The 13,636-nt window shown below is 52.1% G+C and overlaps 2 protein-coding genes across 6 annotated transcripts in view; both read right to left on the bottom strand.

Moving 5' to 3' along the window:
* The window catches only part of LOC120813532 (disco-interacting protein 2 homolog C), a 23,728-nt gene extending 20,266 nt beyond the window's left edge, over positions 1–3,462 (bottom strand). For all 3 annotated transcript variants that reach the window (XM_078096321.1, XM_078096323.1, XM_078096322.1), the window contains exon 1: positions 2,921–3,462. In XM_078096321.1, the coding sequence (XP_077952447.1) occupies positions 2,921–2,999 (79 nt within the window). In that variant the 5' untranslated portion in view covers positions 3,000–3,462. The remainder of the gene's footprint in view (positions 1–2,920) is intronic.
* A 587-nt stretch (positions 3,463–4,049) lies between these two features.
* LOC120813023 (uncharacterized) lies at positions 4,050–13,634 on the bottom strand. 3 transcript variants are annotated; one of them, XR_013454200.1, is made up of 17 exons: positions 13,396–13,634; positions 12,060–12,190; positions 8,593–11,245; positions 8,110–8,251; positions 7,843–7,974; positions 7,708–7,756; positions 7,421–7,557; positions 7,202–7,305; positions 7,008–7,118; positions 6,432–6,692; positions 6,292–6,359; positions 6,034–6,210; positions 5,538–5,607; positions 5,346–5,460; positions 5,176–5,249; positions 5,020–5,089; positions 4,050–4,775 (listed from the first exon to the last, which is right to left on the bottom strand). XR_013454200.1 is itself a non-coding variant. In XM_078096324.1 (16 exons), the coding sequence occupies exons 3-16, from the start codon at positions 11,233–11,235 to the stop codon at positions 4,629–4,631; spliced, it is 4,377 nt and encodes a 1,458-aa protein (XP_077952450.1). In that variant the 5' UTR covers positions 11,236–11,245; positions 12,060–12,190; positions 13,396–13,634; the 3' UTR covers positions 4,050–4,628. The 3 variants fall into 3 exon arrangements, 2 of the variants coding, with proteins under 2 accessions (XP_077952450.1, XP_077952451.1); XM_078096324.1 differs by having other exon boundaries at positions 5,346–5,607; XM_078096325.1 differs by lacking the exons at positions 12,060–12,190; positions 13,396–13,634 and having other exon boundaries at positions 5,346–5,607; positions 8,593–11,362.
* Between the last annotated feature and the right edge of the window lie 2 nt (positions 13,635–13,636).

Below are 13,636 nucleotides of genomic sequence, written 5' to 3'. Positions count from 1 at the left end.
GGCAGGGATCTCATCACACAAACAGAGGGACTACTTTACGCAGTGGATTAATCCACATGCGCTGCTCAGGAGGGAGGGAGGGGGGAGAGCAGGAGGGGGTGAGGGAGGAAACGAATGAAATACAAAACTTCATTTCACAATCTGACCGTGGAAAACAGCACGAACATCTGGGTCCAATCTGCACATCTGTGCTGCTCTTGGACTGTCAGTGTGTGTGTGAATGAATACGTGTGAGAGTGTTTGTGAGAGTGTGTGTGTGAGTGTGTGTGTGAGTTTGTGTGAGTGTTTGTGTGTTAATCTGAGTGAGGCCTCTCGGATTAACCGCAGCACAACATTTCTTTTTGTCTCTCTCACACACACACACACACACACACGCGCACGTCCACGGGGAGACGCCATCTTCCACTCGCACACAGCAGAGTAGGGAGGGTGTTGCCTAGCAACGGCTCTCCTGGAGTAAAAAAAAAGCCTGAGACGGCCATCTTGGATTTGAAGCGTCAGATGTGAGAAGTGGGGTAATGATACCTGCCAGTGTGTGTGTGTGTGTGTGTGTGTGTTTCTCCCCTCTTCCTCTCCTCCATCACTTCTCCTACTCACATCCTTTCCTCCACCCCCCCTGCATCACCTCTCCACCTGCTGGTGGAGGTCGAATCAGAGGAACCATACAGAGTTCTGACATGATCCTCCTGAAGATGTGGGTCTAGACGGCTTCTATCCGCTTCTGAGTCCTCCCTCCCTCCCTTCACACCTCCCTCCCTCCCTTCATACTTCCCTTCCTCCCTCCCTTCATACTTCACTTCCTACCTTCCTCCCTCCCTTCACACTTCCCTTTCTACCTTCCTCCCTCCCTTCACACTTCCCTTCCTACCTTCCTCCCTCCCTTCACACTTCACTTCCTACCTTCCTCCCTCCCTTCCTACCTTCCTCCCTCCCTTCACACTTCCCTTCCTCCCTCCCTCCCTTACTTCCCTTCCTACCTTCCTAGAGTCAAACAGACCACAAAGCAGGCGGCGCTTTAGGGCGGGGCTACACACTGATTGACGTAAACAGCGTCCTTACGTCCTCCCCAGTCCTAATATGAGCACTTCCTGTTCAATGGCCCTAAATGAAAAAGATGGCAATGACCGGTAGGATCTCCTATGAACCGCTCACGTTACGCTCATAACCTGACTGACGCTCTCTCTCTTTCTGCGGGTGACGGAGGGTCGACTGACAGCCGGAGCTGCTTGTCTGACGCGTTGAGATTAAGTCTTGGTTATAACTTTATAACTACAATGAATAACGCACAACAAACACTCTTTAACGTGGTGAAACACAACAAGCTTGTGACACATAAACTATCTGCAACTGCATTCTGGGTAAAGCTCACAACAAGAACTCTGCTGCTCCATGAAAACACAGAAAAGAGACACAGGAGGAACAAGGAGACCAGAGAGGCTCCAACGACACAACTTGAGTCCCACAGAGGAGCCCAGTCCGTTTGGAGGCTTTTTGCTTTTGGAAAATCCGACCTAAGTCTGTCGAGCCACGGCGAGCTAGCACGCTAACAAGCTAACACGCCGGCCAGTCGCGTCTAACGCCGAACAGCTGTTCGGGTAGCCGCCTTTTTGGGGTCAATGAATTAATGTGTTTACATGAAAAAGGCAATGCTGTGATATACGGCGATGCGTCAGAATCTCTGAATACCATGATATGGATTTTATAGCCTCCATATTTCAGGTGAATTCAGCGAATTCATTGAGTAACTGAACCACAACGAAGAATAAAAGCCAAATAAAAACTGAGCTCTGATCCCATGTGAAATATTCAGAAGAGAAGTTTCACACCTGAGCAGCTCTGTGTTGTTTAAATATTCATGTGAGGACATTTCCCCTTCTACCCACACTCGTGAAGACCTAGTCCTCGTGAAGACCTAGTCCTCTCAGAGACATCGTCCTCGTGAAGACCTAGTCCTCTCAGAGACATAGTCCTCGTGAAGACCTAGTCCTCTCAGAGACATCGTCCTCGTGAAGACCTAGTCCTCTCAGAGACATAGTCCTCCAGGAGACTGTACTTCAGCTTGCCCTACAGGTTTTTGTTAGTAGAGACACGAGACACACAAGGGACATCTACACAGGAAGTGGACTCTCCTCCCTCTGGATGGAGGCCTCCCCGAAGCCTGCATGAATAAAACATGCCCCCCCCATTATGTAAAGGCACAAACCCCCTCTGGAACAACAGGGCTGTGATTGAGAGTCATCTCCTCCACCTCATTGTCATCTCCTCCTCATCTGCTTCATGTCCTCATCATCTCATCCTCATTGTCTCCTAATAATCTCCTCATCCTCTCATAATTCCCCTCATCTCATTCTCGTCCCCCTCATCATCTCATCCTCATATCTTCCTCATCATCTGCTTGTTCTCATCCTCTTCATCTCCTCATATCTTCCTCCTCCTCCTCATCTCCTCTTTGTCATCATCTCATCATGTCTTCATCCCCAGCGGCGGGAGATCACCGGGGCAGCGGGAGCGCGCCGCCGCTCCGTCACGCGGCACTGCATCGCGATGCTGTTGTTAAATCACACATGCGCGTCCACGCGGACAGACACACGTGCGTGCACGCGCACGCTCAGGTAGGCTGCTCGTGTCAACATCTCAAGGTCAAAAAAAAAAAAAAAAAGGTTTGTTTTCTGGACCCGGGACGCACCGGATGTGCGCGTGCGTGCGCGTGTTTTTAAAGCGGCGGAGACAAAGAGGCGCGGAGCCGCAGTGAGCTGCCCGCGCTGCGCTCACCCTCCCCCGGCCACACGCGGCCCCGCGCGCCCACTAACATCTGGAGGGGGGGTGAACGGTGAGATTCCGTTAGTAGCGAGCGGCTGCCGGTGAGGATGATGACGGTGGTGAGGAAGACGGGGGGGGGGAGGAAGAGGGGGGGCCTCACCTTCTGACAGCTCCAGCTCCAGCTCCGCCAGCCGGGCCCGCGTCTCCAGCGGGATCGGCGACGCCTCGCGGTCCGCCATTCGTAGAAAACACACGCACGCACAGCTCTCCCGGTTCAACGGCTGCCTCCTCTTCCTCCTCCTCCTCCTCCTCCTCCTCCTCTTCCTCCTCCTCCCGCCGAGGCGCGGAGGGACGACGAGGCGTCGAAGAAGAACAAAGAGGAGAAATCTGGCTCCGGCGGCCTCTTCTTCTCTTAACGGGGGTCCTTCATGGCGCCCGGCTCCTCGGCGGCTCGGTGGGCTGTGTGGTGCTGGGTGGTGCTGGGTGGTGTTGGGTGGGGGTGGTGGGCAGGCTCGCACAGACGCACACTATCAGCCGTTTGCAGCTTCTCTCCGCTGGGGTCACGTGACTCTACGGAGGCAGCGCGCGCCGCCGCTCATCACCGGCAGGGGGCGCGCGGCCACACCTACCGGACACGGTGACGCTGTAGTTTTGAGGTGTGTTTACCTTTCATAGCGTATATTTGAGTTTTGACTTTAGTAAATGGAGGAAAATAATAATAAATAATGAATTTAATTCAAAATACATCTGTTTAATAAAAAAAGAAAAATAACCCCTAAATTGTTCCAGTAGATTATAATGGATAATGGATAATAATAATAATAATAATAATTCTATCTTAATTGAACGATAGAATTCAGTGTTTCATATCAATTTGGATGGTCTCTCATTCAATGTTCATTTGGTATTATGTTTAAAATGTCACTCACAGGTCATGAGATGACAGATGTATGATGTCCACTACTAAACATCTCTCCACCCGCTGCCCTTCGATGTGCTCATTGTTTCTCATGTGACCTTCAACCCTTTAATGAGGTCCAGTGTGATGGAACCGACTAACAGGGTATTCATTCGTGATGCTCTCACATTCATCAGACCTCCTCTGATCAAACTCCCGCGTTGTACAAGCGGCAGAAGGATCATTAGTTGTGATGTAACTCGTCTGCCATCTGCTGGTTGAGAGACTGAACCGGTTCACACATTGTGTCACGTTGGATATACACATGAATAAATGGGAACAAATAACTGGGATACAATCATGGACTTCATGAATAAACACAAACTAAGAATTCTAACTTCAAAAGGCATTTTAATATCTGTTCAATAATATGTACACCCGTACAGACAAAGTAACACATGCCACAACTACGACACCGCTCACGTTTAAAAAGGTGTCTCTAAAGGGAGAGAATGTCGCCTGGAGCCAGACAAATAAAAACGGGACATTCAATCGAATCTAAAATGAAATAAAAAAGAGAAAGAGCTGGAATTCAGTGCTTTTCAGTGTGATCGAATGAATCCTCCCAGTACTCACCAGTGTCTACGGGAACGAACTGGGAGACGGGTTGGAACAGAACGACTCAGAGAACGACGCACATGTGTGGAACACAAACAAAGTCAAGGAACATCCTGTACAGAGAGAACACTACAACCAGTGGAACGAACGTCGATCTGCAGATCAACTGGGCCAGACACCCTGAGGGGTCGGAGAGTCCGGGTCCCACGGCGCCCTCCTGTGCAGGTCCGGGTCCAAGAGGCTTCATGGAGAAGCCTCAGACGGGTCCAATGACAGCACATCACATGCACACATTCCCTGTCCGTATGACACCCAGGACACTGAAAAAGTGGCTTTTCTCCACTGGATGCGATCACCGTGGCAACAGAAGCGGTTCCGCGGGCTGGCCCGGAAAGGTGGGGGTGCGCTCCGCCTCTGGAGAGGCGGGGTCAGTGGGCGGCGGCAGCTCATTGGAAAACGCTCTCTGGCAGATCTCGGCATAGCTCGGCCTCTTGGACTCCTGACCAATGAGAGCACATCTGGGGTCAGGTTCTATCACAGCTGTCCACTCCACATCAAACTGATCTCAGATCTGACTCTTTACCACCTCAACACCCCCAGCAGGCACACGCAAGTTGCTTTGATGCACATAAAGAATAACAGACAGATCACATGACACCAGAACGCAGCTTTTTAGGCGTTAAGCAACTGAAAAGTGTCATCTGGTTATCAGGAGATGTTCAGGGGCCCATAAGCAATCTTACCAAGAGCTGGTCCTGGGTCAGCGGAGGGTCTCGGGCCTCCGTGGTCGCCGCTGCTCGCTCCTTCTCCTTCCTGCAGAGAGGAGCAGAGCCCGTCACTCAGCACGTGAGATGATCTGATCGTGTCGTGTGGAGAATTATTGATTATTCCCCACTTACTGGTCTGAGGTCTGCTCAGGCTCTGGTGACGCCGTTGGCTCTGGTACAATCGTGCTGCTGCTCCTCACTGGAGTCTGAGAGGAGCAGCAGAGAAGACGTGTCTGAGGGTTAAGTACGGCCACTGTGTGTGTGTGTGTGTGTGTGTGTGAGACAGAGACACACTTGGTCACCTTGGCGTTGCCGTTGGCTGCAGCTGCCGTCGTCATGGCGGTATTTGCCGGAGGCAGAGGAGGGAAGCTGGTGAGGCCGAGCTCAGGGGGGGGGGGGCGGCAGGCAGGGAGGCAACTTGCACAAATACACATACAATCAAGACACAACAGAATGAACTCTACAAACTCCCATGATGCTCGCTGGCTACTCACCTGAGTGGGTTCAGCTGATCGGTCCCAGGTCCTGGCGGCGTCTCTCCTCCTCTGGCTGAAGTTGGCTCTCCTTCAGAGACACACAGCTGGTTTAGAGCATCACTCAACAGGGGGGGGGGGGGGGGGGGGGCAAACGCTCACTAAGATCAGCTTTAATCACTGGCTGTCACTTTCTTCATCATTCCCCGTTTATTGACTCCATTATTTCACGTGACCTTTGATGATGCTACAGCTTCAGAGGAGGTTGATGCCGCACTGCAACGTGTTGTACGGTCTACAATCATTACAGAACACGACCAGAGAACCCAGGAGAACGTTCTGAGCTCCTGTGTCTGGTGATTAAAGTGAAGCTGGTGGCTTCAGAGTTAGCTACGGCTTTGGATCAGGCTCACTTAGAGGCGACGACCCCTTAAGGCGGACCAGCAAGTTGTCCTCCATGGTCCTGTATGTGTGGAGAGCGGCTCCCCACCAAACCTCTGCCGCGGTGGTCTGTTACCTTCCTCGATCAGCAGAGGGCGCTCTCCCCCCTCTGCTCTGCCAACGCCAGTTGCCGCGTGACCTCCCTCTGCCCGGCGCCGGTGGAGTGCCGGGGGCCACCTGCTCTGACCCCGGGGGGGTTTCGTTGGGACGGGACTGCCAGCGGTCTCTGGAGTCGGACCACCTGGAGCCTCTCCTGGAAGAAAGGGACCATCGCACCAGGATCACATGCACAGCGCACGATGACATCACAGCCACCGGTCAGAACGGCGTGTACCTCGGCCTGTTCGCGTACGGCCTCAAGTTGGAGAATCCGTTCATGAAGTCGTTCATCAGTGTTTGGTTCTGTTGACACAAACGACAGCGGCTCAGCGGCGCTCAGCAGAAGAGACGAGCAGAGGAGTCGCTGGCTCTCACCTGCACGCAGTCCTGGTACCCCGGGGCAGGAGAGGCCCACGCCTCGCTGGCCAGATCATAGAGCGGATCGGGGGGCCCGGGCTGCTGGTAGGTCCCAGGGGGGAAGTAGGGGGCGTAATGACTGCTGCACTGGTCCAGATGGGGGGGTCTGAAGCCGTTTTTGGGAGCGAAGGACGTGACGGCCATGGTTTTGGCCTTAATCCTCGCCATGATGGGCTTTCCCTTAAACTCCCGGACGTCTTCTCTGAGGTACTTGTAGGCCTACAGACGGGAATTAATGTCTGACAGTGAACTATGTAACCCCCCCCCCCCCCATAACATCAGCACCTTAGCGATCAGATAATAAGATCACAACATGTTTGAATTGTTTAAAGCAGCTTTCATGATTTAACGCTGATCAAACATCAGTAACACAAATAGTTTTAGACTTGATCCAAACTTCTCCAAAGACATGAAAGTGTTTTAAAAAAGAAAAAAGATCAATCTAATCTTTTTTTAAATGTAGGATTTTTTGGGTCATCAGATCTTCATGTTAAACTTGTAGAACAATAACTGAAGCTGGAAGGAGACTTTTACCTGCTGCGCGTCGGTTTCGGACTTGAAGGTGATGAACCAGTTATCGTTGCTCACAAACTCACAGCTCAGGAACTTTGGCACGTTCTCCCCATCAAAGAGAGACTCCACCTCCTGCAGCACAACGGGATCAAACACACCGTCATCACAAGCGAGGAGGAGGAGGAGGAGGAGGAGGAGAGGAAGGGTGGCCTTGCCTCCTGAGGCGTGCTGTTGGAGATCTCCCTCAAGATGACCACGCAGCGGCTCTGAGCGGGCCGGACCTTCTGTCCACACGGAGCCATCTCAACCAGCGGCAGAGCTGTCGACCAATGAGAAGAGACTCAGCACGGCCAGAAGACGTTTAACAATCTCGCCTTTGAAATCGGCCACGATTGAAGTGGATGAAAAAAGAAAAGAAAAAAAAGAACACTGACATTGGAGGATGTTGGAGATAAGTTCCACGTCTGTGCTGAGGCTCTTGACCTTGTCGAGGCTGGCCAGGGTCGCTATGGAAACATACTGGTCGTTGTCCATCTGGGAGTGGAGGTAGAGGTCGTTACCGAGGTGCTCCCTGGGGGCAGAAGAGGAGGTGTCTATCGTGACTGCATGAATCAGAAGGGAGGTGCTGCACTGTATGACAAACCTACATATCTCATGTATTGTTAACATGTGTGAAAGAATCCAACTGAGTGACTAAGCGGGAGCCCAGGTGAGTTGTTACCTGGTCAGGCAGGACTCCAAAAAGCTCCTCAGCTCGTCGCTGCTCTCATCTGGAACCAAAGGAGGTTCCCATGTGATCAGTACTCATTGCTCAGTGTGATGTTCACGTTAAAGCATCATTACGCCGGGTCCGTACTTATCACAGGTGTCTCTCCGTTGACTAGAGCGGCTTCAGCAGACAGCGTCTGGTACTCCAGTGTACTCAGATCCGCCTCCACCTCAGCCTCCGTCAGGCCCGCGTTCTCCAGCTGCAACGGCAGCTCGTACCCTGAACAATCAGCAGAACATCCTGTGCCTGAGCTGCATGCATCCGGTCCAGAGACTGAATGGCCGCTAATACTCTGACATTGAGTGCGAGGAGGCCCTGCGACTCAGGGACATGATATCAAATAAAACCGCTTACCTTCCTGACGGGTCAGAACTTCGGGGTACTGCAGCCATGGCTGCTCAGTCTGGAGGTGGGCGGGGCCTGTGACCTCCAAGCTAAAGGCGTGATTGGTCCATGCCTCAGCATTCGGGTTAAGGCTGGGGGCAGCAACGGGTCCCTGAGGTAAGAGCCATTATGTCAAATGTTAGGACAGAATTATTTTATAACAAACATACAAATATGAAAGAGTCGGATTGAATTCGATCCACAAAATCAAATGCTATTTAATCTCCCTCCATGTTTAAACCTGTTGAGTTCCATCCTCAGATGACAGATGAGTTCACTGTGCTTTGTTATGTTATAAGAGTTCACATCCTAACTGTTCTTTCTTTCCTTACATAACTGTGGGGGTCTGAGTGGACAGTGAGCCCTCCACTCTTTGACCTTTTCTTTCTCCTTGACCGATTCACCACTTTGGGGAATAAGACATTAACCTCAACTAATCGTCGTCCCACTTACAGCCGGAGTGTATTCCGTGTGCCAGTCCCACACACAGCGTCCCTGAGGCATCACCGTGCTGAACGGGTACGCTCCCAGCAGAGCCATCGACGGCTGCAGCTCTGAGACCAGCGCCGGGATCCGCTCCACGCCGCCCACTGCGCTCTCGTCTCTGCAGACGGGCTGGGCATCGGTGGCGCCCTGTGCCCAGGCCCCGCAGCCCTCCTCCAGACCCAGCTGGATCCAAGGGTGGGGGTAGAGGCGGCAGATGGAGTCTGCGTCTTCCCCCAGCAGCTCGGACACCATCTCCATCATCCCTCCCTCCCTCTCTCCCTCCTCGGCAGTCGCAGGCGGCTCGTGACCCCCGCAGTGGATCTCGAATGACGGAGTCGAGGCATAGAGGTCGATCTGCGCCTGGTCCACGGAGACCACGGGGAGGTCCTGCTGGCAGACCAGAGCCGAGGGCGGATCATCCAGGCAGCTGAAGTCAGCAAGAATGACGAAGGACTCATCACAGGCGAGGGCTTCCGTCTCGGCGCCACAAGCCGGGGTCTCGGGGGCTTCTGGAGGAATGTTGCTGCTCAGTGCAGACGTTGTCACGTGCAGGTGGACTTTAGGCTTCACGCTGTCAGAGGAAACACTGGAGGGGACTGATTTTGGGGGAGTGTGGCAGTCCCCTTGCCCTGACAACAGGAAACCGTTTTGGTGCTTTTTAGGTAAAACATCTGTAAAATCTGTCGCTACTTGTTTGCTTGTCTCGCCGATTTCTGGTTTGGTTTTTCCAACAGGCTGTTTGTCGCTAATGAGGACATCCTCGTCTGTGACCATGGCAACGTCAGATTCCACATCAGGACCATTGAGCTGTTTTCCGCTGTCGTCCAACCTGTGATTGCTGAGCTCACAGTCAGAGGATGGAGCTTCAACGTCTTGACCAGGAGGCTCGGTGCTGCTCAGTTCAGAGGCGGGGTCGTCTGATTGGTCGGATCTGATGCAGTTAGACGGGATGGAGTCACGGGGGTGAGATGTGTTCTGCAGGTCTGCATTTGTGTGGCAGGAAAAGGCAGTGAGTTCAACGGGAAGAGAAGACACGATTGAGATGGTGGACACCGAGGACACAGAGGACACGGAGGTAAGAGTTGTCTCTGCTGTTCCGCTGTGTACGGCCTCCTCCTCTTCCTCACTGTGCACTCTGCCGTCGCACACAGGGATGGCGTTGCTCTTTAGCGGCGGTTTGCCCTCACTGAGTGGCGGTTGTGGGTGGAAGTCCGGCTCTGGAGGACTCGGGCTGGGCGTGTCTGGGTGAGCAGGTTCATCTGGCGCTGGTGAACTGGTGCCTCCCTGCTGGGTCAACAGGTGAGCCTCGCGAGGTAGATGATCGTCCAGAGGATTGAAGTCAGAATCTAACTCCTCCTCCTGAGGAGCCCCCACTGTCTCCTGTGCTGCTCTGTGGCCCCCGACGTAAACACCCTCTAACCCTGAACACACACCGTCCCTCTGCTCGGATCCTCCCACCGTCTCACCCTGCACGAGCTCATCGTCCTCCTCCATACCTGCACTTTGGTCTGTGTGTGACGTCATCGACATGTAATCCTTGGATTCATCCTCTGCAGCGGTCTGTCCGTCCAACGCTTCAAGCAGAGTGTCGTCTGCCGCGGACGCTTTGCGTTCCTCACGGGCTCGTCGACTGCTGGACGGGGTCAGGGGGTCACACGGGGAGTCCACCAGCTGAGACACAACAGGATGAGCTACCGTGGTCTCCTCTGGTGAGCTTGTCTGTGCAGACTGAACTGAAGCTGGTTCCTCATGGTGTGACTGGCTGGCTGTTTTGGATTCAGCGACGTGGTTCCGGACTGTGGATGCCTCAGTGTGTGATTGGCTGGAGACCGGAGACTCCACTATAGAGGGCAGAGCAGCTGTTCCTCCGTCAGCTGTGTGGAAGTGTGTCGTTCCAGCTGTTTGCGATTGGCCTTGGACGTGTTCTTGCTCAAGGTCGTCGACGTCGATGGAACATATGCTGTAGAAGCTCCGGGTCCTGATCTCAAAACCTTGACACAGTGCCGCGGTGTCGACAAAGACCTCCTGGCTTTCCTCCTGGTCCTGGTCAGCGTTGGGTTGATGGCCGGACGCCTCGCTCTGCCTGATGTCAGCAGAGCGGGAGGGAAACATGGAGGTAGCTGACAAACATTTTGCCGGTTTGTGCTGCCCGTTTGGGAGCTGATTGAACCACTGAGCCCTGAGTGTGGCATTCTCCAGAATCTTCTGTTTGGCTGGAGTGCGCGTGGGCACCTCCATATACGGTGCTGGTTCACAGCTGGGCCTAGGAGCATGTGTCCCGCCTGGCTCCCTGTGCTGGTCTGTGTGTAGGTTTGTCCCCGTCCTGTTAATAATAGCGTCGCTCACCACGGTGCCGTCCCTGTCGATCACGGACAAATCCGTCGCAACTTTGTGGTCCCGTTGTGGAGGCCCGACCTCTTCTTCCTGACGCTTCCTCTGAGCCGGTCCTTCTGCCACACGTGTGTCCTCTTCGTCCAAGCACACATGCTGAGCCACAGCCACAGCGTGCTGCCTTACCCGGTCTGTCCCCTCACTCCGCGGGGGCTGTAACAGACCGCTCCTCTCACTTGGCAGGCCGGGGTTGAGCTCCTTACTAAAGCAGCACCCCATCTTCTCCGGCCTAAAGTGGGAATAAAGCACAAGACTGCTATGGCCACGCACACTAGAAGCCTACACAACACCAGATACAATCATGAGCCGCTCCTCACGACCGTCCAGCCACATGCAGAAAGAGAAAAGACCCTCTGCTCCCCCCGGCTTTGCCTCTCTCCCCCCGGGTTTTCCCCTCCCCTGCCCAGAATAGCAAATGTGAAGGCACTCACATGTCCCTGCCATTCAACCAAGGGCTGCACACCACTTTGTGCGTGTGTGTGTGTGTGAGGGAATGTATGGGAGCCCTAGTTAGGCTACAGTTTGAGAGGGGTCAGCACATGGCCCAGAAGCCACCAATCACAGGGCAGTAACGCGGCAGTGTCCACTCCCCCCTCTCCCTCTCCCTCCGTGTCCACTCCTCTCTCTCCCCCCGTCCACCATTCATGAATCCTTCCCTCCCACTGACACCTTTCCCTTTGACTCACATCAGTTCTGCTTTAGCGTCCCTCCTTCCAAAAGGCCGGCGGGCCCCAACAATCAAACAGGTTATGGTGTAAGTGTCACAGTCAATTGTATTGTTTCCATCATTCGTGATTATTTAACAATTTAAATATTGTTGTTTCTTTCTTCTTTCTACATACATCTACTGTATGTGTGACTGCGGGTCTGCGGGTGTATACGGTAATTTGGGATTTGGAAATAATGTGTATATTTTGGTCAATATAATAAGCGGACAAGACTTATATATATTACATTTGTTTAAGTTTTACAATGAAGTTGAACCAACCAGACCGGATGGCTGAGGGAGTGTCTTGAGATGGGGGGGGGTCATAGTTCAGTACCTGGTAGATGTAGTAACCAGGACGCGGCGCTCCAAGCGTTAACGGCACCGGTAGATCAGCTGGACACAAAGAGCTCTGGTGTGACGTCATGTGACTCAACGGCCGAGTTTTGTCAATGGTCACCACGGAAACTGTGGGAGGGGGACAGGAACACTGTAACAACTATAACAATCACTGTCTTTGGAATTTGTAAGTGGTAAATTGAACTTCTGTGACGTAAACGGAGTCATTGATATAATACGTATTTGTGGCGAGCAGGTGACCCCCTCACAATGACAAACATGTATCTAACGTTACATTATATGCACAACTGTAAGACGCAGGAATCTAGAGACATTCATGTCATCACCTGATAAATCTGTAAATCAGCATCCTGACAGTTGGGTTTGTATCACGTGACCTGAACCGCATTCTCACGTTTCCTTTCAACAGGTTCAAACATCCGGGACACGGCGTGGAAAGTGGGACAGCTTCTGTCTGCTTCCAGGTCGCCAAATTATAACGTTGGAATAATGTAGGATTCTTTCAAACCCGCCTCGCATTACTATTCCTTCTCAAATGTTTAAAATATGTAGATTAACAACATGCAAACTCAATCGGCAGCTGAACATCCACCGAACAACCCAATATACATTTAACATTCATTTTTAACGTTTTATCATCATTTCACCAGATCACGTTAATATAAAAACGGACAGATAGAAGCCGGACAGAGATCATGTGAAAGTGCGTTAAGTTATCGAGGTAAACTGTTAGTAACGTTCCTAACCGACAACGAACTGAAAATAACGGCTAAACGTCATTAACGTTAGATAGCTAACGGACATCGTGATAATGATCTTCAGCAGTTAAGCTAGCTTAGTTAACCAACAGTCAAGTAAGTTTTCTGCCGTTGTAAAATCCTCAAATTCAAACTGTTATCATGGATTTAACATATTTTCCACGGTGAAACTTTTTTTTGCGGTTAAATATCAACGCAAAGCTACAAAAACTACAAAAACAAACATCTAGAGTTGCGGTTAGCTTACATTTAACACGTTGCGTGTGAGCCTCGATTGGTGTAGTTTGAAACAGTAAACACAATAAAATAAGATAATAACACAAGTAAGAGTTTTTAACGTCTTTTCTTCACGAATTCAAACGGCATTTCAGGCGCAAACAGAACGCTAACGGACATCACGTCACCAGCTATGCTAACCGCTAGCCAGCTACCGTTACCTGCAGCTAGCCTACGTCCGCAATAGGACGTTAAAACGAGGCTAACGGTTAGCCGAAGCTAATGTTATGCTAACCTCCCTCAACGTCATGTGGTACAATAAAAGAGCGGGTCACTCACCTGTCGCCCGTTACCTGTCCGCCTCCTCGTCCTTCACCTGTTGCTTCCTGGCGGTGTGTTTCGCGCAGCTTCTCCTCTCGCAGTCGCGCACTAAACTAAAACAACGCGCGCGACGTCCCTGACGCGCACGTTAGCAGTTGGACGCCGTGCGTTTCAATGAGACCCGGATGTTGTAACGTTAAGTAAGTTCGTAATAACGGTTCCACCTGCTGGGATGAGACCGCGGACAGAACGACAAGAA

The sequence above is a fragment of the Gasterosteus aculeatus genome, chromosome 21, assembly GCF_964276395.1.
Source record: "Gasterosteus aculeatus chromosome 21, fGasAcu3.hap1.1, whole genome shotgun sequence".
Lineage (NCBI taxonomy): Eukaryota > Metazoa > Chordata > Actinopteri > Perciformes > Gasterosteidae > Gasterosteus > Gasterosteus aculeatus.
This window is presented reverse-complemented; position numbering and strand designations above follow the sequence as displayed.

Bases quoted from the DNA above. Each gene is read 5' to 3' on its own strand.
- LOC120813023 (XM_078096324.1), bottom strand. From the start codon at position 11,235: ATGGGGTGCTGCTTTAGTAAGGAGCTCAACCCCGGCCTGCCAAGTGAG. The intron at 7,558-7,707 runs GTAACAACTCAC...TTCTGCCCCCAG, and splicing joins TTGGAGTCCTGCCTGACCAG to GGAGCACCTCGGTAACGACC. The intron at 7,306-7,420 runs GTCAGTGTTCTT...ATTGGTCGACAG, and splicing joins TATCTCCAACATCCTCCAAT to CTCTGCCGCTGGTTGAGATG.